The sequence below is a fragment of the Mesocricetus auratus genome, unplaced genomic scaffold, assembly GCF_017639785.1.
Source record: "Mesocricetus auratus isolate SY011 unplaced genomic scaffold, BCM_Maur_2.0 Super-Scaffold_100004, whole genome shotgun sequence".
Lineage (NCBI taxonomy): Eukaryota > Metazoa > Chordata > Mammalia > Rodentia > Cricetidae > Mesocricetus > Mesocricetus auratus.
In genome coordinates, this window is record NW_024429189.1 from 38830826 (window position 1) to 38857338 (window position 26513).

The window sequence follows — 26513 nt, forward strand, 5'->3', positions numbered from 1 at the left end:
CACTGACTGCAAAGTGGTTTGTAGTCGATTGTTTATCTTCTCCAGACAGTGGGAAGACTGGATAAAGAATCTATGATACAGAAGTCTGCCAAGAGATGGTAGTAGATATACTGGTGTCTAGGAGCTGCCACGTGGGTGCTGGGAATTGAACCCTGGTCCTCTGGAAGAACAACCAATGCTCTTACCTCAGCATCTCTTCAGCCCCAGTTTATAAGTCTTACATCAGGCACTGAAAACATATTTTCAGATTAATGAAGAGGAACAGAAATAAATACTTAGTGGTTGTTTTCAAAGTGCTTGTGATAGTTAAAAGCAATGGAATCATTTCTGTATTCCTAGATGGTAATATTAATATTAACATAAGTAGCATATCTGCCTTGAACTGAAAGGACTCAGACATGAGTGTGCTGACTGGCTTTAGTCCCTGGGGTTAGCGTTAAATTACAAGGCTTGTTGGGCAGGTAGCCTCTGCTTACTTTTGTTCCCTATAGCTTCTTCTGCTGCTGCTGCTTCCTCCTCATGTGGGTTGGAGTTTCTCTCCTTCCTGCCAGTTCCCAAATAGTCGCTCAGAGGCTTGATATTACTTATAAATGCTTGGTAGATAGCTTAGCTTGATAGCTCTTACACCCAAATTAATCTCTGTTTCTAATCTATGCTTAGGCATATGGCCTGGCAACTTTTCTCAGTATATCATTTTTCACCTTGCTCTCTCTGCATCTACCAGCAACTCCCTCTCTCCGCCCTTCTTTATCCCAGCATCCTCAGTTTGATTGTCCTGCCTAACTTCATCCTGCCTTGCTATAGGCCAACCAGCTTCTTTATTAACCAATGAGAGTAATGCAGATTCACAGTGTACAGAAGGGTGATTCCAAGCATCCTCTGCCTCCTTTTTTCCCTCCATCCTAAATCATTAATTAATCACATCCTAAGTTTATAGAAGTGAGAGTAATTTGAACATGATTAAATGACAGGTCTTCTGTTTCTGTCTGGATCATCAGTGAAAACTTGGTTTGGCTTCCTTCAAGCACAGGGTCTAGGGTTGTTAATTATAAAAAAAAAACTCTTTGAAATTTGAGGCCACTAATTCAGTGCTGAAGAGATCCTCAGTGGTTAAGAGCCCTTGTTGAGGAACTGGGTTTGGTTCCCAGCACCCAAATGATGGTTCACACCATCCGCAACTCCAGCTGTAGGGGATCCAATGTCGTCTTCTGACCCATAAGGACACCACTGAGCATGCATATGGTGTACACACATTCATGCAAGCAAAATATTCATATACATAAAAGTAAAATAAATCTAAAGAAAATAGCTTAAAGCAGTAGAAAACCAGGAAAGCTGTTTTTTTGGGATCTGAATTTCTCACATCGTCATAAAGATGAAGTTGTGTAGTCAGAAAAGGGCAAGCTTGCTATCTGGGTATTTCTTCTTTTCCAATCCATCCATTTGTTGCTGTTGGTGTGTGTGGTGTGTGCTTGTGTGTGCTCACTGTGGTGTATGTGTAAAAGTCAAAGAACAGCTTTTATGAACCAGTACCTCTGCCTTTGTGAGGTAGGCTCTCTTGTTTCTGCCATGCTACAGACTGCAAGATAGCAGCCTAGGAGATCCCAGATGATTCTCCTGCCTCTAGCTCCCATCTTGTCTCAGGAACACTGTTCTCTGCATTTCTTTCAGTTGGACAGGTGTGGGACAGGCAGTTTCTTATTTCTTCTTGATTCCTTTACTCCTCAAGCGATGACCCCTTCTCTCTGAATAAATCATCTGTTCTCCTTTCACAGGAGACTTAGCAATGTCTAAACGGGCAAGGGATTTGTCCACCTATTCTGCCTATTTATTAATGTCAACACCTAAGGTCATAGATAAATGCCAGGGGAGAAAGAAAGAAAGAAAGAAAGAAAGAAAGAAAGAAAGAAAGAAAGAAAGAAAGAAAGAAAGAAAGAGAAAACAAAAACAAAACCAAAAAGCCCAATCAGAAACAAAATCTAACATCACACATTCTGTACTCCGAGGGGCTCCTGCTGTCCAAATTTTGTGGCAATTTTAAACTGTCACACATCCAATCTACAACTAGCTCTTGTTGGAGATTAGATGGTTATAGAAAGATAATAATGAGTTTTTTAAGAACTACAGTATGTTCTTAAACAATCACTGACTTTAGCTTCTATCTTATTAGCCACCGTGTGTTAGAAACTTCAAAAGGAGTAGGTTTGAGTCACTGCAACCATCAGAGCGGCTCAGGGGCTCAGGTCTGCCCGGAGCCGGCTCCCCACACGTTATCAGCCCAACCATGGGGTTCTAGCCAGTAAGGAATACTAAAGCTTAGGCAGAAAGAAGCCAGAGACAACTAGTTGAGAAATCAAGTTTGAATCTGCTAGGTCTTTACAAGTGAGGCCCTCCACTAGGATTGGGTAAGAACCAGCCAACAGCAGCCAGGTGGGCGGAGCCAGCAAGGGGAGGGCTTGAAGTGCGGGTTTATAGGACTCTCTCATCAATCTTTGCTGATACTCCCAGTGAAAAAACTGCTAGAGCCTTCCAGAAGTCAGTCCCAACTGTGCGCATTCACCACTCACTCCAGAAGTCAGTCCCAACTGTGCGCATTCACCACTCACTCAAGCAGGAGACTCCTCAAACGAAGCTGGCACCAGAGTCAGGACCAGCACAGCTTTTGTAAGGGAGACCAGAAGGTGCGCCTTTCCAATCCGTCAGTACGAGCGGGATGTGGATTGCCAGTGCCCTGCAACAAGCTCAGACAGCCCACAGGGGCAGCAGAGGGCATCGAAGTCTGTGGAATTACTGAAAGCAACTACCGTGCATTAGGGAGCAGTTCTCAAGAGGTAGCTAAAGGCGAAAAATCCTGAAGGCAGGATATGACCACCTTTTAAAGCGCCAAGTCTGTTTTCAGACCGCCCTTTAAGGGGGAAGCAGGAAAATGAGGTGGGAGCCCTGGTTCAGTTCCCTGCCTAGGACCTCAATTGCATTACTGCCTCTTCTTATTCAGGACACACATGGTAATCACAGTCTCCCAAAAGCACAGGAAGATATGCTTAGCTGTTGGGAAGCCGTCCTGGGTGAAGCACCAAGGATGCTTAACACTTGAAAGGAGTGTGAACACTGTATTTACATATAAATGAAAACGGAAAGTTCTTATAGGTTATGTTTCTGGAAGGTGTGTGTGGCAGGGCGCATGGCTGGGATCTATTGTTTATTCGTGCTATAAATCCTTTGAAATGTGTTAGAATGCTTCCCACTCATTATAAAGCTCCTGCCACCCCCGGATTACGACTTTGATGTCACCAATCCGGCTTCAAAGAGTTCTTTGGAGGCTATTAATCACAGTTTAGTCTCTGAAGATATCAGCAGAGAAAACATTTGGGCGTCTCTGTGCTAGACTTGCTAAAACTGAAACCCTGAGCGCCTTGCATTTGCACACAAGTTTCCATTCTGTTACGCAATCAAATGACTCTGTAAGTGAAAATACAGACAAATGTTTTCACACACTGGGGTTGGTGGAGGGTAAATAGGGGAGGGAGGAGAGTGCCCTCGAGTCCCCTCAGCCCTCAAAGGTAAGTCACAGGAATGAGCATGTGTTGTCACCTGCTTTTCACTAAAGGCTGCTCACCTTCTACACTTTGCTTTTTAAGACCTACAGGAATTGTTCACAGCAAACAACAGTGAGCCTGACGGTTGCCTGTCTGAGTGCCTGGGAAGCCTTTCAGATTGGGGATTTTCAAAATTTTAGATTTGGATTTGAGAGCTTTTGCATCTGTGTAATGGGCTGTCTTGGTGATGGGACCCTAGTCGAAATACAAGATTTGGGTTCCACATATAAGTGTACATGTAACTGCAGGCAATTTATACCATACGCATGTATGGTATAATGCATAGACACGTATAAATATGTGATACAGGCTGTATATGTACTATACCTACATGCACAAAAATGCATATAATTATCTGGGAAATGCACCACCAATTCCTATTTTATACATTATACACAATAAATTTTTTTTTGAGACCGGGTTTCTCTGCATAGCCCTGGCTGTCCTGGAACTCACTCTGTAGAGCAGGCTAGACTTGAACTCACAGAGATCGGCCTGCCTCTGCCTCCTGAGTGCTGGGATTAAAGGTGTGTGCCACAATGCCCAACTGTAGTTTGTTTGTTTGTTTGTTTTTTTATGTATGTATGGGGATGTAATTCAGCACCAGGGCTGAAGAGCCAACACTTACATGTTCAAGGCCCTCTGGAAGTCAAAGTAATAGTAATAGTATAGTTGTGTGCATAGGACAAACTTCAAGGTGGACTGGTGTGGTTCCACTTAGGGCACCCTGTAAGTGCTCAAATTTTTTGTCTCTTGGAACATTTGGAGATCGGGTTTTCACATTTAGGGATGCTCAACTTGTGTCATTAGATCACATTTGTTGTTAAGACCAAAAGCTATGAAACTTTTCCTATGGAAACTTTTTAGTCTCCAGTCTTATATTTAAGTCTTCAATATTCAACCACTTAAATTGTTTTAACTTTATGGTGTGTGTGTGTGTGTGTGTGTGTGTGTGTGTGTGTGTGCGTGATGTATGTGACTGAAGGCCCAGGAATGCCATGGCATGCTTTCTGAGGGTAGAGGACAACTTGTAGTCAGTTCTCTCCTTCCACCAATGTGGGATCCATGGATTGAAGTCAGGTTGTCAGAGAGCAAACACCTTTACTCACAGAGTCATCTTGCCAGCTCAAAAGTTTTCTTCATTTTTTTAAATTCTTAAAACTCAGAAAATTACAAGGACATAAAAAATTATTCATAACTCAACTCTTTAACTTTTTCTTCAATTTAAGTGGGTTTTTTTGTTTGTTTTGTTTTGTCTTTTGCTCAGGTAATTTGGCCCAAACAAGAGCTAGGATCACAGCATCTTCAAGATCTTTGCCTCCACATTTCAGTGCTGGGAGAGCCAAGGTGAGCAGCAGATCTGTACCACTGATGGGGTCAGGAGAGGATGTTGTCTTGGAGCTAATGCTGGAGTGAGCAACCCCACTTCTCTCCATCTGTCCTAGTACACAGTCTGCTCAAGAGACGGGCAGTGTTCAGGAAACAAGGGGACTTTTGAAAATTTAGAAAATTTGAATTGTAGGATTATTACAATCTTGATAGTCAGAAAAATACCTAGCATGGAGTAAAGGACATAGGAGTGGAGCCTTCCTAGGAAGAGATGAAACAATTTTCTGAGAGACCATTGACACCCTGCAGAAGGTAAGTGAGATTAGATAGAATCATGGAGGAGCAAAGGAACCAAACCCACTCCTGCCCTCTAAAAGTGAGTGATATTTATTATCCCATGTTAGGAGGGTTCATAAATACCCAACCATAAAACAATGTCTAGCTTTTCTGCCTCTCCAGCTGATGTTCAGACTGTGTGATTCATGTCTGCTGTGTAGACAGTTTTCCCACTTGTCTGTGCTTTGGTTTTCTGTGGCTTTAGCCACCAGTGGTCAGTCATGTTTGAAAAGTATGAAGTGGAAATCCCACACATTTATAAGTTTCCATTGTGGTGTCAACTAATGACACTATGAACTCTTAGGCATCTCTCTTGGCTCTGATGAGATATGAGTCAATCTTTGGTATGGAGAATCCTTGTTGAATACACTACCCACCCTCTAGTCCTTTAGTTCCCGTTGTTGGCCACCTGTGAGAGCACAGTACATCTTTTCTTTTTTAACCCAGTGTTGGCTCTCAAACAAAGAATAATGATACTGGTGAATCTGATATGCCGAAAGAGAAGCTTCCCCACAGGGAAAGTGAAGGGGCACCTTTAGTACAGTGTCATTTTAGCATTGTCAATTTTATTATTAGCTGTGGTAGTTTACCTTTTACTGTGCCTATTTTATAAGTTAAACTTTGTCATACAACTGTATGCATAGGAAAAGGCATAGTATCTATAGGTTTTGATGAAGCCCACAGTTTCAGGCATGTCTTTGGATATATCCCCCCAGAATAAGAAAAAACTATGTCCTAACCCCCTAACCTTGAAGGTGTTGGTGTAATAAGGAGTTCACATCTCTGAATTTTCTTACTTTTTATTTATATAGCATATTAATTTACTTAAGAAATAACTAATTTGGTCACATATAATGCTATTAAATATTACTTCAGAATTGATACAAATGTACATATTTATACTTTCTTGAGAATAAAAAATTTACTTGTACACATAAGGCTATGAAGATTTTATCTAACAGTAATTTTTATGTCTGCATTGCTATTATGATCCACTTAAATTCCCTAATTTTCATCTTGCTTCTTTGTGGCGAGATATTAGGACTATTTACCATGGGTTATATGGGCCCATGCAAGAGATGTGTGTAAGAGTTTAAATACTCTTGAGAACTTCATGATCTGACATGAGGATGTTGTTTGTATTAAATGTAGTTGATTCCTGTAATCTGTAAAAATTATGATCAGTAAGGTCACTGCAAACAGCAGCACTGAACCATTGCCCCTAGAGAGTAATGCAGGGTTAGGTTCCAGCAAGACTTTGGGAATGTTGTTTGTATTAAATGTTGATTTTCATTATTTGTAAAAATGATGATCAGTAATGTCACTGCAAACAGCAATGCTGAACCATTGTCCCTAGAGGGTTATACAAGGTTAGGTTCCAGCAAGACTCTGGTCAGAGCCAACCAATAAATACCTAACCCTCAATGTGTATGTTTTTGTTTGAAGACCTAGTTACACACACACACACACACACACACACACACACACACACACAGAGACAGAGACAGAGACAGAGACAGAGACAGAGACAGAGAGACAGAGAGAGAGCATGGGAGTGCAAACCTATAATCCCAGTACTGGAGCCACAGATACAGAGCTAGTCTACACTCTAGACCACGGTATGCTAGCGAGGCTACCTCAAAAAACAAAGCAAAAGAAAAAAAGCTAGCATTTGGACACTGCCTTATCTAAGAGGACACGATGGAAGTGGGTCTCAATAAGGCTGGACTTTGCAGGATAAAAAGATTACCGTATGTTCATCACCCATCATAAAGTTAGAGCCCTATTCCAAAGACAGACTTGGGACATGGGAACTGAAGCCCCAAAGGCACAAGGAAACTGTCTAATCAGCCAGGCAGAATTTCAGAGGACAAAGCTCACCAAGCCTTGTTAGTTCAAGTCCTTGGTGGCCTGTCTTTCCTTGTGATCCAAGGCAAGATACCTGCATGCCTTCGGGGGAGTAAGGAGGTCAAAGAGTGACCTACCTAGGCTTTAGGGACTGTTTCAGTGAAAAAAAAAAAAAAAACAAAAGGGGAGAGGCCTTCCTGCTTCTGCTGTTTGCACAGACATGGGGTGGGGTGGGGTGGGGCTACATCCTGCACCTGGGCTGCACCAGCCTTCACCGGGCTGCTGGCAGGACGGGCCACAGAGCCTTCTGAGGGGCAGTGCTGTAATCTCTTTCTTCTTAAGAGCTGGGCATGTCTGTCACTAGATAGCAGTAAAAATTCTTGACAAAGAGCCTTGTCAGGAAGATGGTTAGAGGCATTTCTGATGTTTTAGGATGCAGATAGTGGGCACTTACCCAGTCCAGGAGGAAATCCTTCAGCTTCTCCTTTGGTTTATGGGGTTGTTTAGAGTCCATATCTTTATGGTAGAGTAAATTCATTTGACGGATGAGGCAAATCTTTGTGATAATGCCATACTTTCAGACTTCTGTTTTGTAAGTTATATCAAACCACGTAGATGGCAGTGTATAGTGACAAGAAGTAAGGCTTAGAAGACAGAACGGGTTTCATACCTAGACACTGTATACACTGGGGACACTTACCTAAAACTCTGTGAACTTAACTTTTCATGTGTAGAATGGAATACTAACTTCTTGCATCTGAGAGTCATTTAGAGAATTCTGTGATGGTGTGGGCAGAGTGACACCATCTATTCACTTGGGACCCCATCCTGCCCAGAGCAACCTTAGAGCTTTTGAGTATGAATTGGTGCTTTATTCTGTATTTTCCCATTTTACTATAGGTGACTTATTTTAGTTAGCTTCAAGACAGTGAGTATTATTCCTTTAAACAGTGTCACACCAGCTGACATGTAGATCTCACTAGTCAGGAAACTAAGGAGGGAAGATGGAATTGATTAAGCCCATAAGTTCCGAGCTATTACCCGAACACCCAGGCATAAAGCTTAGTGCTAGGTCCAAAAAGTCAGGCATGCCAAGAGAAAAGACATTTTAATTAGGCAGATAGATATCTAGGTAGATGATAGAGTCACAAATAGTAGATAGATAGACAGGTGATAGAGATATAGATGGATGATAGATAATAGAGTCACAGGTGATAGGTACATAGGTGATAGATAGATGATAGATAATACATAGATGATATAGGTAATAGGTAAATGATGATAGGTAGGTAATAGGTAGATAATAATTAGGTAGATAGATGATGGCTCAATAGATAAATGATGATAAGTAGATAGATAATAGATGATGGATAGATAGATAATAGGTAAATAAAGGATAGATAGGAAGGTAGATAGCCAGACTGTGCCTTTCCTATAGCAGTAGAAAAGACACAAGTCAGGAAACACACATATGCAAATGAAACTGTGTGTCCCAGTTACTTGAAGTGGGAGATGAGTCGTTATTCTGGTAACTCCAAGGGCTCTTAGGAGAGGTCACTTTCAGTCCTAGTACTTTCTGCAGGGATCATAATTCCTAGACCTGCTTACAGGAACAATCTGGTCAACACAGTGATATCTCCGTCTCAAACAAGTTGATAGACATTGGATCTCAGTCATTGAGGTCACTAAACAGTTCAATTTCCCAAATGCCCCGGGGGAAAGCAAGTGTTCTGGGAGAGAGGGACCAGCCAAGCTATCTGCACCTGCTAATATAGAATCCAGGAGTTGCATGGCTGCCCCCAGCACTAGGGGGAGCTCATCAGCTAAGCTGAGTAAAAGTGTGTGGGGGGGATGATATTAGGGGAAAAGTGGGAGGAAAGCAAGAGGTGTAAGAGGTGTTTCCTCGTTTTTTCTTTTTTCCAAGTTCTTTTAAAAAATGTTTTCATTTGTTTATGCTAGTGTTTGGCCTGCATCTGTATCTGCATGAAATTGTTATACCCACTATAACCTGAATTACAGACAGTTGTGAGCTGCCACATGGGTGCTGGGAATTGAACTCAGGACCTCTGGAAGAACAGCCAGTGCTCTTAACCTCTGAGCCATCTCTTGGCCCCCTGAGAGGTGTCTCTTTAATGATAATTTTTAAGTAAATAGAAATGGTAGAGGAGTTCCCAGAAGTTGTATAGATGAAGTAAGGTGAGAGGGAAAAATAAAGAGAAAGGGTTGAGGAAAATTCCCCAAATTTACCATTGAGCTGAAGGCTGGCCCGTGCAAGCGTCTTCGCTTCAGACCTGATTAGTTTGCCCCAACTCTTACCAGGTCCAAGCTCTCTCCTTCACTGAGAATGATGGGACATCTGCCGTGCCACCCTTCTGCTGACAGTGAAGAGAACATGCTCTCTCTCTCTCTCTCTCTCTCTCTCTCTCTCTCTCTCTCTCTCTCTCTCTCTCTCTCTCTCTGCAGGTGGGGTCGGGGTGGGGATGCCGATGGAGTTCTTTTCCCTTTTTCTCTCACATGTATGAGAGCAGCCTTCCTTCAAAACACAATTTTGCTTTCCTCTTTTCCACAGGGCAGGCAGGAACGTCACTGAGCAGCCCGGGTGTGAGCCGCTCACACCGGAAGTGCAGCCCATGAAAGGGAAAGTTGCATAGCTGGTGCTTCTGCACCCAGCTCACACCCTGCCAGCTGTACAAGGGGCTCATTTAGACCTTTCATTGTCTTAAGACTGTGTCTCCCTAGGTAGCACAGGCTGGCCTCAAACTCACCATCCTCCTGCATCAGGATCCTGAGTGTTTGGTTTAAAATACATCACTGTGCCCACTATCTCAAGTTGTTGATGACTTAGAGCCACACTTTATTTAATTCAGCTGATGTGGTTCTTTCCATTCCTCTAGAATAAATCCCTCCAGTTAGACCCCATTATTCCCTGCCCCCTTTAACACCCATTTATTCAAGTTCTGTGAATAAGACTACAGATGTCCTCACCCCATTGGGAGGATGGACCTGGACGGCAGTCCACTGGCGAAACCTGCATACTGATGACAGTGTCTTCCCGTTCCAGAGTGCTTGTTTCACACCCTTGTCACCTATTTCAATCAAGTCGGAGGCTCCATTAGACTGAAATGCCAGTCAGGCACTGCCCCAGCCAAAGCAGGTTTAGTTCCTGAGCTATGATAAGGAAACATAGGCTGCTTGCAAGCTCCTACGATAACTATTTCCATCCTACAGTTCCTTCCAGTTAGCCCAGGTAGTTGCAGAGATGATTGGCGACAGGTTATACCACTGGAAACTTCCCCACTGATTTGGTCCCCAGCTGGGGACATTTTGGGAGGTTGTGGAACCTTCAGGAAGGGGCTCTAGTAGGAGGGAATGGGTTGCTAGGGAATAGGCCTTGAATGTGAAAGAGTAGCCTGGTTGCGGCCTGCTTCCTGATCCTGGAGATAAGAACAGGCCCCCTCATACTTCCACCTTCAAGTGATCCCCTACCACCATGCCTCCCCCACTCCAATGGACTCTATCCCCTCAAACCGGAAGTCAAAATAAACCCTTCCACCCAAAAGTTACTTCTTTCTAATGTTTTAGCACAGTCACCAAAACATAACTAGACAAGGTCCCTGTCTTTACAACTGCAGAGCCTCACAGGCTTTGGCCCAATTTCCTTAAAGGTTACACTTCTCTCTGTCTCCTCCTCTTTTTAAAAATTTCAGAATTCTCCTTACAGTGTACACAGTTGTGTCCTAAATGCTTCACTCCCCGAGGTTATTGGCGAAACAGCCCTTCAGGCTTTGAAAACTAAATGAACCGTTTATATCCTCAAACCATTTCCCTTTCCTCTTGCCCCCAGGTAGACACCCTGGAGATGATTCGTCATCCAGAAGAAACTACCAACATGAAGAGACAAACCATGGCTTCTTACTTCCGGGTATGAAGGCTGCTTTTTCTCTGCTCTGCCTGTTTCTGGAAAGGGCTAGCCCAGCCTTCCCATGTGTCTTACTCAATATTCTATTGCTGTGAAGAGGCACCATGGCTATGACAACTCTTATAAAGGAAGGCATTTAATTGGGCTGCCTACAGTTTCAGAGGTTCAGTCCATTATCATCAAGGGGGGAAGAATGGTGGCAGGCAGTCATAGTATTGGATAGGTAGCTGGGAGTTCTATATCTGGATTGGCAGACAGCAGGAAGGAGAGAAAGACCCTCCTTCCTTGAACATCTGAAACCCAAATCCTATCCCCAGTGACACACTTCCTCCAACAAGGCTGCATCTCCTAATCCCTGTCAAGTAGGGCCACTCCCTAGTGACCAAGCATTCAGATATATATGGACCTATGGGGGCATTCCTATTTAAACCACCATACCATGTGCAGTCCAGACATGTCAGAATCCATAAAACCAAAGCGCAAATGCCAGTTAAGGGAGGCGTGGGCAGCCTGGTCTACATGAACAAGTTCCAGGCCAACCAGACCCCCACAGTGAGGTGCTCTTTCACAAAATAGGGAGAAAGAGTTATGAGGAAGGCAGAGTCTTCAGAGAGAGAATGCCATGCACACAGCCAGTTTTGTAGACTGTGTTGCGGGTCTCTGAGCAGCTTCTTGACCTTGAAGCTGCAAGAAACACTTCCCCGCCAAACAGCAGTTAATAAGATCTAGAAGGTGTTGTATCAAGTTTGGACACTGAGGAAGCATTGACTTCACTTTTATGGATCCGACTGACCTATTGAAAGACCCTTAGCTCTATTGTTCCCATTTATGCTCCCTCTGTGTAAGAACACAATACCTGTAGGAGTGTCCTGTTAAATACCCACTTAGATAAGACACCTGGATCCTCCCGCCAGTTTATACAAATCATTATGAAACAACAGTGGAGACCCCTTAGAGACCTGTACACTGGGAGAAATGGTCCAGGTAGCTTCATGGCAGAGACCCTGCTGTCATGAGAAAGTAGGAGCTGATCTCATGGACAGAAGGGTGAGATGATAGGACGGAGTTGGCACAGAAAAGTGTTCTGTGGGATGGGCTAGGCTAGGGGAGCTGGGTCATGAGCTGGAGGAAAGGCACGCTGAAGACCAGGACTTGGGAATCAGCGCTGTAGGTGGAGGAAGGTTTCTTGATGGGAAGTTATCAGGGTCCAACAAAGCTGGTGGTGTTTCCGAGGCAAAGCAGAACTGGATTCCCAATGTGAGCTGCGGGGGACCTCAGGCCTTGGAGTCCAGGACTCCACGAATGCTGCAGTTCCCACAACAGCTCCTCCAGCAAGCAGCTTAAACTTCTCTGCTTGGATATTGTGATTGCCCTTTCTTCCTTATCTCTGTACCTGTCCTTTTTTATCAGCCATGTTCTTGTCTTCCTAGTAACCCTTGGTGTGTGTGTGTTGTATGCGTGTGTATTGTGTATGAGTGTGTATATTGCATGTGTTGTGTGTATATTGTGTATGTGTGTGTATATGTGTGTGTATTGTATATCTATTGTATTGTAGTATGTGTATGTATTGTATATGTTTGTATTGCATATGTGAGTGTATTATGTGTATGTGTATTGTGTGTGTGTTTCCCCATGAGATGTGGAAGCTCTTTTGACTATGATGTCATCCTCAAGATTCTCAGTGTCCCTATCAGAGGACAAGTCTCTAGCTTATGGATTTCAGAAATATGACACCACACCAACCAGTTTTGTATCTCCAAAATACTGGTCCCCAAATGCCAAAGCAGAAAAACAACATACCTTGATCTGGGTAAGACCACTTCTGACCAGTAAGTGGAGTGACTTTGTTTTGTAATTAATTGCCTCTGAGAACCCCAACAATGGACAACCCTAAGGGATGCACCCCTATCCTGCGAGCACCCCTCTGGTTGTTCCTGCTTTTTCTTCTTCTCTGCAAGGTATAGAACAGTTCACCTTCATCATAACCTTTCCCTCTTCCTCCTGCTCTCTTCTTCCTCTTTCTTCCCCCTTCTTTTCTCCCCGCTTCTCCTACCTCATCTTCATAACCAAGGTCAGTATGATTGATTTGCTGTGATTTTCTGGTGGTTCTCAGGTGAAGAAAACATGTAGGATTTCCCCACTCTGGGTGTTTTAGAGTATAGTGTGTCGTCATTTTGGATAGTAGAGGGCATTCCAGACTAACCTAGAACATACCCTTCAAGGGGTTTCTGTCATAGAGATACTGCTTTGGCATCAATGTTTAAAGAGTGATTCAATCTTCAGGTAGCTGTGGGGACAGCTTACGTGGCAATCTCCAGTTGTTAGTTCTTTGTTAATTATCTCCAGTGCTTCACGAGTCTCTCACTGTCCGGAAGGCCACAGTGGGCGGGCGTGTGTGAGGGTACTTCATCCCTCCTCTCATCTCTGTTTTCTCCCCGTTAGTACTCACTGATGGATCTACTCTCCAAAATGGTGGTCGGACAACCCCACTTCGTGCGTTGCATTAAACCTAATGATGACCGCAAGGCCCTGCAGTTTTCCCAGGACAGAGTTCTAGCCCAGCTTCGCTCCACGGGGATCCTGGAGACAGTCAGCATCCGCAGGCAGGGCTACTCCCACCGAATCCTCTTTGAAGACTTTGTAAAAAGGTCAGAACGTGTCCTTGGGTATAAACTCTGTGTTATTAGCTTCACCCTGACTGCCTCTGTCCCCTGGGAGACAGATCCTTCTCCCAAAACACCTCCCAGAACTTCCCTCTAAGCATTAATTGTTACTAATACCAGCTGACATTTTCTTGTTTAAATGTTGTCTTTTTGTTGTGCAGAAAAGTCAAGAATAGGTCAAGCTGACTTCTGATCACATTTTTAAAAAAATGTTCATACATATTTTATATTACAGATTCTTAGGTCCCAAGCTCTCTGGACATTCCACTGTAGTAAGAGAAGAGCCCTTCAGAGTAGGGCTGCTGCTCTGGCGAACTTGAATGTGCCCAGTGCCCTCTCCACAGTCAGGGTCAGTTGCATCTCACTATGACACTAGTAATCAGAACTCCCTCAGTGCCTAAGGTGTCGTAAGAATCCAGGACATCTTAGGCACTGTCCTTCAATGTACGGTCCATTTATCTATAGAACCATCCAGTGAGCTACACTTAGTCTTTTCTCTGCTTCCAAAGCGAGGGACCTAGGACACACAAGTAATGTGACTTTCCCAAGGTCCCATTTATTGTAAGTGGGATCACAAGATCCAAGATTAGGAATGGAAGAGCTGGGATTTGAACACCCGCAGGCCAGCTTCACCTTCCACTTTTTAAACTCCCTAACTGGATGCCTTTGGTCCATGTTTATCACGAAACATAAATTGCAAGGTGGGGGCGGTTTCCAAAGCCGGAAGCTGCCTTATCTAAGGAGGCTAGCTTGCTCTTCTGTCCACAATGGGTTCAAGTGCACCTTGGTGCCACATAGTCGCAGGCAGGACTTAAGAAATAATGAGCAACACTGCAACAGCAAAAACCATCTTCGAGAAAGAAGCACACCTGCCAGAGGATGGCCAGAGTGTAGGAAGAAAATCTTATAAAATCTGCCTCATCTGTATTGTATATATATCAGAATATATACATATATATATATATATATATATTAAAATGACTTTGAATATATAGATGGTAGGTTACTTCATCAAATCTTCCAAACTCTGATAAGTTCTGTGGAAAAGTACGAGGAAAAAGTTAGTTCAAATACAAGATCTTTTGTATTTGAAGTAAGAATGAAAAAAATTAAAAATATATCTTTAAGCCTTTTTCTCAACCTTCAATTTGGAGTGTACAAGGTAGGGGGGAGCAAAGATAATTTTAGCTCATGAATGTAACTATTTTTAACCACAAAACGTTGAATACGTAAAAACATTTAAGAAAACAGGTCAAATGCTAAACAGACTGGTATTCCTTTGTTCATGATCTGAAAACCATTAGGCAGATATGAATGAGAGTTTCAAAATGTCAGTGAATCTGAGGGTATCAAAGACTTCCGAGCCAGCAAGCTAATTGGTATTTTGAACCTTTTGAACAACTGAACAACAGAATGGATGAGCTAGCAGTTTCCCCCTTGATGTTATTCAGCAAATAGGAGCTTCTTATCTTCCCTCTCAGGAGTGCTGTTTTGTCAACTCTTAGCAGGAAATAGGCAGACAAAACAATCAAAGGCAAGGAGGAACAGAGGCGTGAGGCTTCTCAAACAGAGGTAAATAGGAGGTAAATGCATCCCTAAGTTTGCTCTCTCATTCTTCCTGTTTTCTGAAACCTGAAAGGTCCTGTTTCTCCTGATTATGTTGTGTCCTGGAACAGGGACCTTCATCCGCAATCCCCACATCACTCAAATCTGTACACTCAACAAAGCCTAAGCGCTCCCTCGCTGGGTCCTTTTTGAATTTTCTGGCAAAGTACCTTGGAAGAGCCTTGTCTTCTCCCATCAAGGGCCTTTGAAGAAAGGTGAGCCTTCCACACCGGCTCATCAATGGAGCCGAGTGGGTTGGACATTTTCATCCGTTCTCAGATAGATACCAAGGGGGCTTGTGTCAGTGCTGCGCAGGTAACTGAGGCTTTCTGGAAGCCAGGCTGCTGAAGGCATCACAGAACACTACGGTGTGGCTTTGTTGTTCCTGGTTAGTGGGCTCCAAAGCAGGTTTCCTAAGAAGGTCTACCCTGGGTGGACACATCAGCCTGCATGTGTTGAATGTATGCTGGCACATGTCTAAAGGAAAGGGTCAAGGCTGATGGTTTGTTTACTCTAGAAAACTGCAATATAGCAAAGAGATCTGAGCTCTAGTCTCCTTTTGGACATATTTGGCTTCCAGTCACATTCTCTGAGTTGGAGGCCTTTAACCACCAGGACTCAGTCCCCAATGGCTGTTGATTTAATATACAAGGAAGATCTTGTTTTCTGTTTCCCATAGGACTGGGGTTAAATTCCCAGTGCCTAAGTAGTGGATCATAATCATCTGTAACTCCAGTCTCAGGACTTGGCATCCTCCTCTGATCTGTGAGCACAGGCATGCCTGTGATGCACAAACATACATGTAAGCAAGACGCCCATACATGAAATCAAGTAACAATGCTAATAGCTTTTAAGAGAATTGGCTGCATCAACTGACACATTCCCATCAGCAATTTTATGAGGAAACCGGTCTTCTTTGTCCTCATCAACGCTTGCTGTTGCTGATCTTTCCATTTCCGCCATTCTGGTGAGTGGGAAGTAGTTTCCCCTTATAGTTCTGCTTGCAGTTCTTCAGTGACTGGTGGTGCAAGACATCACTTCGCGTGTTTCTTGCTCATTTGTATATCTTTTGGAAGAAATGTTGACTCAAGTCTTTCTTCTCGTGTCCTACTATTGACTTGCGTGTATTCTGGACACTAGTCCCTTAGACGTATGGATATGTGATTAGCAGTTATTTTCTTTTATTCTCTGTGTAGTCTTTTACATTTCTCCTCCTCCTTCTAATTTCTTCTCCCATTCTTTTGCCTCCTGCTTCTTCTCTTTCTTTTTGAGACAGGGTCTCACTATGTAGCCCTGGCTGGCCTGGAACTTGCTATGTAGACAATGTTGGCCTTGAACTCACAGAAATTCACCTGCCTCTGTCCAAGTGCTGGAATTAAAGGCATGTGCCACCCATACCTCGGCATCTTTTCAATTCTTGATAGGTTCCTTCGAAGCATAGTGTTTTTTGTCTGGATGAAGCACTGTGTTCTTTCTGTCTTTTGTACTCGTGGTGCCCTAATTAAGCAACCACGTAACCCAACGCTACAGAGACTCCTGTTTCTTTTTCCTAATAATTATATAATTTGAGCTCTCCTATTTAATACCTACAATCCACCTTGCAATATTTTCTGTGTTATGTGTTAGGTAGGGGTCTCACTTCATTCTTTTGGGTGTGGCCATCATCTGTCTCTACACCATTGCCTGCTAGTGAATGGCCCTTGAGTTGTTTTGGCATCTTCGTTGAGTGTCACTGGACCTAGAAACCATTAGGGTTTCTTTGGGATCCTGAATTCTGTTTCATTGTATAAATCTTTTTGAAATCCTATCTGCTCTTTTACCACAAACACCCTGAATGGACTTTTTCCTGTTTTACCCTCTGAGATGCCAGCACGGTGTTTATCTCAAATTCTGTTGGAAGCATGTTGCTTCCTCTGCTAACGTGGCCATCAAGACCCCATTGGGGAAGCTTCAGCCCCGCTGCTTGGTGAAGGGGCGTCTTCCTGCTTCTTCAGTCACCTCTTTCATCCTTTACGTCTCAGATCACCCTCTAATAAGAAGTGAACTAGTTGGGACTTCTCAAAATACCTAACACTGTTCCATTCTTTGTCGCCTTCATTCACCTTGCTGAGTCCTCGGTCACTTAGGCAAGCTGACTCTTTGGGACTTTAAGCGCCATTGCCTTCTCTGTGGTGCTCAGTGTAACTTCCGCAGGTGCACTTTACTGATAATGCTCGCTACAGGGATTTTCCACCAGGCACTTCAACCCTCACTGCCTGGGAGGCACAGCCAACACTGTGTCTGCACTCTCCAACATAGCACAGTCCAAGTTATGTTTTAGAAGTGTTTGTGGAGTTGAGTAAAAATCTCACCTCTTCTCTGTTATACCATTTCTGGCTGTCCCTCTGACCCCTGCTCTTTAGAAGTAGTTGAAAGATGGGCGGATCTGACTTTGCTAAGCTGTGACTCATATTGCAGTGTACATCAAAAATTGACAGAGCGTATGCTTCCAGGTTGTCATAGCCCTTTATCAATAAGAGCTCAAAAACAAAAACAAAAAACAAACTGAAAACCTTAAATAAATTGTTTTTTAAAAGACTCCAAATAAGTTTGAAAAAATACTGTCATTTACTAGAGGTCACTTAGAAGGATTAAAATCTAATTTGCCTTCCTTCTCTCTGTAACAAAGAAAGATTTTTATAGGCATTCGAACAGAACAAACTCCATAAGACAGAGGAGAAAGCTATGGCTCCTGATCCACTCTTCTCTCCCCCTCCCCCACCCCAACTCACCTCCAGATGATAGGAGACTTTTGGCTCCTCATTATAGAGCTATGCTTAGAGGAAGGTTGCTTGCTTATGTGTGTATTTGTCATGAATCTCTCAATAAGTGGCCAAAACTGGAACTAGTTCTAGCAAAAATTAAAAGAGAATAATATATTGGCTTATAAAATCCAGCACTGTGTCTGGATGCAGGACATCAAACAGTCCCACCAAGCCACTATCTCTCCCTTTGATCTGCTTTGTTTCTGAGGATTAATTCTTACACAAGAAACTGACTATAGCAATTCGGATCACATGCCCATCCTTGGACCAATCTCTAAGACAAGGAAGGGCTTTGGGTCAAGTGGCATGATGAGCTCAACCCCACTTGAATCATGGTGTAAAGGGCCCCAGTAAAGGAAGGAGAGAGGAGACCAAATAGGCTGAAACACTAAGAGAGAGGGAGAGGGAGAGAGACAGAGACAGAGACAGAGAGAGAGACAGAGACAGAGAGTGTGTGTATACAGTCCTGTACCCTAGAATCACCTAACCAAACAGAAAGGTTACCTTCATCTAGCTACCTATATAGGTTTTTTGAAAAAATTTCCAACAACAAAAATCTTGTTGACAACAGCTAGATGTTAACTTGGAAAAAGAACTATATACTGTTCATTTTAATTTAAATATTTTGTTGTTGGTTGGTTGGTTTTCCTATAACTTCACATACTATGAAGATTATCAAAAGGAGTTTCCAATCCCACTTCCCTCCATCAAATCTGGCTCAGTTTGAATCAATCCTCTGATAGTTGGCATGGATCTTTGATCATGTTCGTACATTTCCTGATATACTTGATGCTTGGGGAACCATGGGGGGGCACTTTCTGTTGTCAGTCTCCTCGTCACTATTTGAAGTCTGCACATAGTCTACTTTATCACTTTCTTCCTGCAAAATTGTAGCCACTATTTATGGTTTTCCTCACAAAAACTTCTTTTTGTTTCTTGAGGCCTGGGTTTTCTTTCTATACAAATACTCATCAAGCTCTTGACCAGCTGCCTCTGAGTTCTGGTTTCACCTGCCATCTTCTCCCTCTTAGGAACAATAAAAAAGTTCCCCATTCCTTGTTACAGTGGGTGTTGTGTGCTTAGAGGGATCCAAGCTGACTAAAATTTGACTTCTGAGCAGAATTACAACCCTATAGCTCATCCTTGATTCTCACCCTCGGCACAGAAGCTTAAATATGGCATCTTATGGCTAATTACTCAAATGAATACAGATTTCTTGATGTTCATTCGATAAACAAGGTGACATTTGCCCCCAGTAAGATTCCCATTAGCTGGTCTTCTAGATCAGCTCCCAGGGAAGAGAGCAGGTAGTATCCACATTCCGGTTGTACAAGCATTCGATTATTTGTCACATACCTCTCAGCTTTGAATGATTAAATCCAAAATCTTCTATTCTAGAAAATAGTCCCCAAGAGCTGTAGAAGAAAATCTGGGGCTATGGCTACTTCCTCATTAACTGTCTTGTTTTTTAAAAAATTTAATTTAATATGCATGTTTGTACCAGGTCCCCATGGGGACCAGCAGAAGGCATCAGATCTCCAGGATCTGGAGTTTGAGATTGTTTGAGCCCCCAAGTGGGTGCTAGGAATCGTGTCCAGGTCCCCTAGAAGAGCAGCCAGTGCTCTGAACCACTGAGCCATCTCTCCAGCCCCTCTTCATTGACTTTAAAGATACCCTCATGTTTAGATCTTCTTTCTCTTGCCACACTTCTTGGGGATCTTGGTCAGTTTCTGTGCCCTTGCAGAGAGGGTGAAGAGCAGGGTTCTCTGATTATACATTGGGTGTATCTAATTTTCTGTGCCGTGGCTTAGGGTTCAGCTTTCTTGGGTCTGCTGAATTTGTTGCCATTTCCACCCTGCTTTCTTGATACTGAAATTCCTGTTTATCTTCCTCCTCATCGCCTTTTCTCCTTGACCTCACAAAGGATTTATACATTAAAATCAAACAAACAAAACAATAGACCCTTCTGTCACCCTACTTCAGTCTTGGGGTGTCGGGGACTGAATGCCAACATTTCGGCAGCCATCTACTCAGCTAGGCTTTGAGAGCTGCCATGGTGGTTCCACGGAGAAATGGCCCCCACAGGCTCCTGTATGTGAATCCCCAGTTGGTTGTCCTGTTTGGGAAGGTTTGGGGGGTTCAGCTCTGCTTGAGGAAATGTGCACTGGGATGGGGTTTGAAAGCTTTAATCCTTCTGTTTGCACTGTTTGCTTTGTGCTTGCAGTAAGCTCTCAGCTTTCTGCTCCTGCCACCACGCCTGCTGCTTGCTGCCACACCTCCTACCATGACAGACTCTTCTAAGTTCTTAAGTTGCTTTGATCATAGTGTTTTATCACAGCAACAGAAAAGTTAATGCTAAAAACAAACAAAATTTAGAAGAAAAATTTGAGACATTTATTTATATATTCTTTATGTATATGAATGCTCTATCTGCATGTACACCTGCATGCCAGAAGAGGGCATCAGATCCTGTTATAGATGGTTCTAAGCCACCATGTGGGTGCTGGGAATTGAACTCAGAACCTCTGAAAGAGTAGCCAGTGCTCTTAATTGTTGAGCCATCTCTCTAGTCCCTGATGCATTTTCTTCTTCTTCTTCTTCTTCTTCTTCTTCTTCTTCTTCTTCTTCTTCTTCTTCTTCTTCTTCTTCTTCTTCTTCTTCTTCTTCTTCTTCCTCCTCCTCCTCCCTCCTCCTTATCCTCCTCTTCCTTCTTCTTCTTCTTCCTTCTTCTTCTTCTTCTTCTTCTTCTTCTTCTTCTTCTTCTTCTTCTTCTTCTTCTTCTTCTTCTTCCTCCTCCTCCCTCCTCCTCCTCCTCCCTCCTCCTCCTCCTCCCTCCTCCTCCTCCCTCCTCCTCTTCCTCCTCCCTCCTCCTCCTCCTCCTTCCTCCTCCTCCTCCTTTTCCCTCCTCCTCCTCCTCCTCCTCCTCTTCCTCCTCTTCCTCCTCTTCCTCCTCTTCCTCCTCTTCCTCCTCTTCCTCCTCTTCCTCCTCCTCCTCCTCCTCCTCCTCCTCCTCCTCCTCCTCCTCCTCCTCCTCCTCCTCCTCCTCCTCCTCCTCCTCCTCCTCCTCCTCCTCCTCCTCCTTCTTCTTCTTCTTCTTCTTCTTCTTCTTCTTCTTCTTCTTCTTCTTCAGTGTTTCTCTGTGTGTAGCCCAGGCAGTCTTGAAATTCATTTTGTTGAGAGATCTGCCTGCCTCTGTGCCCCAAGTGCTGGGATTAAAGGCGTGTGCCACTACCGCCAGCTGAAGAAAAATGTAAAAAGCAAGTAATTCAGTAAGATCATCTTTCTTCCATTGTGCACTCCAGTTTCTTTTTACGGGTTGTTGTGACATTCTTGGCCCAGGGCATCCCAGTTTTGCATACCATGAAGCAGTCCAACTAAGGAAAACCTCCTCTATTTTATGCCCTCTCCTTTCTTTTTTCCCTCCTTATTTTTCTTAGTTGCATTTATCTATCTATCTATCTATCTATCTATCTATCTATCTATCTATCTATTTTGTGGATGGTGAGAGTGTGTCCATGCTGTTGTGCCTATGTGGAGGTCAAAGGACAGCTTGCAGGAGTCAATTTTCTCTTCCCACCATGTGAGTCTTGGGAAACAAACGGGTTGTAAATCTTGGCAGCAAGTACTGTTACCTCCTGAGCCATCGAGTCAGCCCCTGCTTTCTCCATTGGGGGAGGATTGGTAGACTACAATCTCTAGATGTTTTGAGATCTCACTAATGTGAATAATACATTCTGTTTTTTTCTTTCCAGTCACCCCATCAAGTGGTCTAACGCCTCTCCTTTCCTGTTCTATACCTTCCCTTTGTGATTAAAATGAAATTAAGGAAGCAAATGCACAAATGGGAACAAGCACAAGGATAACTGTGGGTAGGAGACAGGAGGTTTCTGATCTGTCCCATACCATACCACTGCTGTTTGGACCTAAATAAACACACAGAGGCCTCTATTAATTATAAACGGTTTGGCCAATGGCTCAAGCCTCTTATTGGCTACCTCTCTATTAATTATTAACTCACTTCTATTAAACTACATATTGCCACAAAACTATGGCTTACCCATAATGCTTCGGTATTTTACTCCTTCAGCAGCTACATGGCATCTCCCTGGGGGCTCCTCTCTGCCTTCCTCTTCCTTGCATTCTCTTAGTCTGGTAGCCCTGCCTCTACTTCCTGCCTGGCTACTGGCTAATCAGCATTTATTCACAAACCAATAAGGGAAACAGATATTCACAGCATACAGAAGGACATTCCCCCATCAGTGGATTAGTGGACCAGTTAGTGCATTTTATATTCATCAAGGGTCTGAGCGCCTCAGGGGCTGAGAAACTAGACATGGGCTCCAATAATCCCTGTCACTCGGCATACCCCTACACACCTGGGAGCTTCATTTGCACTTATATTTGAAATTCCAAACCTCCTGCCTCCTGATTCTCTATCAGTCAAATTAGTCCATTATTTTCTAATTCAGCCACATCTAAGCTCTCAGGACAGAGGCAAAGTATAACCAGATTCTTGCCTCCACTTCTGAAGTGTTGGTATTATATACATGTGCCACCATGCCCAACCAAATTTAGATTTCTGTTACATTAAAGTATGAATGAGCAGCCTTTTGTTTCTGATTCTTAGTGTCACTATGGTTTTCTTCCTTCATGTAAACTTGCAAAGTGTCAGCAGCATCGTCAAAAAACATCAACACACACAGCCGGGCGGTGGTGGCGCACGCCTTTAATCCCAGCACTCGGGAGGCAGAGGCAGGCGGATCTCTGTGAGTTCGAGGCTGGGCTGGACTGACAGACTCGAAAACAATACAGAGAAACCCTGTCTCGTAAAAACCAAAAAAAAAAAAAAAAAAAAAAAATCAACACACACCTAGTGTGTGCCAAGAGCTGCTATGTGATATTATTCACATGACACATTAGATGGACTCTTAAGAATGTCCATGAAGGACTTTTGTTAATTAATGAATGTGGGAAGACCTGCCCACTGTGCGCAACATCATTTCTCTTGGTAGGGTATCCAGGACTGAGTAAAAATGGAGAAGGTGACCCACACACTAGCAAACACAAATTTGTATTTGTCCCTGGGTCTTGACTGTGACTGGCTCTCTCAGGCTTCTGTCATTTTGACTTCAGTGCTGTGATGAACTGTAACCTAGAACTTGTGAGCTAAAACAAACCCTTCCTCCCTTCAGTTGCTTTTGTTGGAATTTGTATAACAGCAACAGGAAAAGGATCCGAGACCTGCAACGAGTAATAGAACATTAGAGAAATACATAATTCCAGGCCTTCAGCACAACTTCTTATCCCAAGGCCCACATTTAGAAGCATTTCTAAGGATGTACTAGATATAATCATTTTTCTTGTTGGGTAGCATATGGTGACCAGCTGTTCACTTACTTTATTGAAGGCTAAATACAAAGGGGGAAAAATAAAATGGCTTATGGTAAATATAAAAACTTAATAAGCGAAATCTGTAATTTTAGACACACAAAAGGAAATGGGCAATTGGGGGTAATTATCAAATTATCCAAGCCACAATTGCTGTGCTACCTCTATTATCTACATGAAAGAAAATCATTTATGTGAATTGGGCTGTTCAGATAGTTGTCCAATGTTTTAGGGTCTCTGATGAGACAGGCTGGATGGTCATGGATGGAGACAGAGAATCTACAAATGACTACTGGAAATGGAAAGGAATGTGACTCTTTGCCACATGATCAGGACACTGCTATTTGGAGGCAAATGATATTGATGCAATTTGTAGATTTATAACCCTTTGACCAGGATTTGGGCCTATCACAGGACTGAACAATGGCAATCTTTATCTAATGTTTTAAATTACTTTTAATTACAAAAATGTATGGTTCATTTCCTCCTCTATTTTATATGTAAGACTGAAGTTATTTCCGCCACATTCCTAATTCCATTCCCCAGCATCTGCTCAATCCATACCCTTTCCACTGTTATGCTTTTGGTAGTTTTATACTTTTGAAGCCCCTCCCCACCCCCCACACACATACACACACACACACACACACACACACACACACACACACACAGGAGAATGGGGGACTTGGGGAGAGGGAAAAGCTCTATTTTGAGTGTAACTCAAATGGCACTTTTGTTCTATTGGGCAGCTTGCCTTACAATTTAATATTACACGTTGGCTGTAGACCCATGTCATTCCTGTAGACCCATATCATTATCATTCCATGGCTTTCACACATTCCTTCCCACTTCCAATGGACTCTGTGGTTCTTATTCAGCCTTCTCGCTGCTGTGGCTTTAAAACTATTTCCAATTGCTAGCCAGCAATACTCAACAAACAGTCCTAAATACTGAACAGGTGAGTATTTCTGCAGGGTGGCCTATGGATAATTGACTTTTTCAGGAGGAAAATGATGATTTTCCCTAGAAAACCCCGTAAATCGTTTCAGTTAAACAAAGAGAGGAGACGGTGGAATTTGTGGGGTCCCTTCTCTTCCTTCAGAGGCACTTTCACTGGGGGCAGTCAGCTTTGTTTTAGAATTCTGTTTCTTTCGATGGTTCTCCAACTTTCTCACCAAACAGTCTCCTGGAGAGGTCTTTGAAAATGTAGGTCCCTGGGCCCTGGTCCCAGAGTTTCTGATTCAGTAGGAGTGTGTGTCTACAAGAGATGGGAGGACACATTCACATTTTAAGGAGTTTCTAGGCTCTTCTGCTGTTGGCCTGGAGCCATGAGAGGCACCCTACTAGGTGACACTTAAGAATGTCCTGGGAAAAAGAACTTGGCTGAGGTCCAAACATGCTTCCTCAGGAAATATTAGGAAACCTTCACACTGATCCAAATATTTCAACAATAGCCTGGTGTTTTTGACAATAACAGTGTTAGCTCAACAGCAAATATGATTTTTAAAAAACACACAATTCTTCAGGCCAAGCATAAGCATCTTTGTTAGAAGGACACCCTAAGGGTCATCTGGTCCAAATGTCTAGACAAAGAACCTAGAAATTCTTTGGCAATATCCTCAACTTTGTCAGTTAGCTTCCTGTAGACAATTCCAGGCTTCAAGCACTCACCTCCTGACCCCAAGGCACCCCACCCCATGATCGCCCCACATCATGTGAACTCTGGGTAAAATCTGCCCCCACAGTCTTCTGAGCACTGGTCCCAGTTCCTTCCTCCGGCTCCCTGAATAAGTCATGTCTGCTGGAGGTAGTCAGTTGTGTTCCCCTGAGTCAGAGATTCAGAGTTGAGTTCAGTCACCGGAGACAGTTATTACAGTGCAGATCCCTGAAGCCAACCCTAGAGGTTTAGATTGTGTCAAAAGCATCCCCGGATGGCTTGGAAGCCCACATCTTTTTCTTTTTTTAAACCTCTAAATGATTCTGGTCTAGGTGGTCTTTAAGAGTCCTTGCCTTTTATTTCCAAGCCCAGTGCCTCCAGCTCCTTCAGCATCCACTATGAAGATATGATTTGAGTTACCTCACTGTCTGATTGCCTAATGCTCTCAGCCAAAATATCCCTAGACCCCACCCCCGACTTGTCCTGTTATTCTCCATAGCACATATCCCAAATTGATGTCCTTCCATTTTGTTTAATGTTTATCTTTCACATTACTATATAAACTTCATGAGGAAAGGGAGGTTTTCTATGTTGCTCACTCATGCCAGTTAGACTCTACCCGTGTCTGACCCATCAGCGGATCCTATGTGTATTAGCTATCCTTGTCTCTGCTGTAACAAGACACCCAAGGCAGGCAGCTTATAAAGAAGAAAAAAACGGTTTATTTATATCATATGTTTTGAAAGTTCAAGTATATGGCACTAGCAAGAGATCAGTTGGAGAGACCTGCACCTTACAACCATGATGCTATCTAGAAAAGCCCACCTTGTAACAGGAAACCAGAGTGCTAGGTGACAGTCCCAGGCTTTTGTAATGATCCATTCCAGGAGGTCTCCAATTACCTAAAAATTTCCCAGAGGTCCCCATCTCTTAAAACTTTAGCTGCTTCCAAAACCCACCACTTTGAGAACTGCCCCTCAACCACAGAGCCTCTAGGGAAAACTACAGCATGCACAGAATCTTATTTATGGTAATCAATGGAGAATAAAAGCCAACAAAATAGAGAAAATAGTCATGGAAACAAATTCCAAAATGACCCAGGAGAACTTCCAAAGTTGAACTTTGACCTCCACAGACAAGCCTTGGCAAACATATACCCATAAACACCCCCATACATACACAAAAATATAAAAAAATAGTAAGAGTAATATAAAGACATTGTTTTAAAGAAAATGCAAATTAAGAGCACAATTCAATAGCCAGCCCTCATATCTATGGGTTCTGTATCAACAGAGTCAATCAACTTGTCTGGACAATATTGTTTGAAAGTTCATAACTGTACTGAGTATGCATAGTTTTTTTCTTTGA

The 26513-nt window shown here is 43.1% G+C and overlaps 1 protein-coding gene across 1 annotated transcript in view; it reads left to right on the forward strand.

The window, feature by feature from the left end:
- Myo3b (myosin IIIB) overlaps window positions 1-26513 on the forward strand; it is a 314924-nt gene that overhangs the window by 166532 nt on the left and 121879 nt on the right. Inside the window, exons 22-24 of the mRNA XM_005065170.4 lie at window positions 4864-4943; window positions 10954-11031; window positions 13471-13676. Coding sequence (XP_005065227.1) covers window positions 4864-4943; window positions 10954-11031; window positions 13471-13676 — 364 coding nt within the window. The remainder of the gene's footprint in view (window positions 1-4863; window positions 4944-10953; window positions 11032-13470; window positions 13677-26513) is intronic.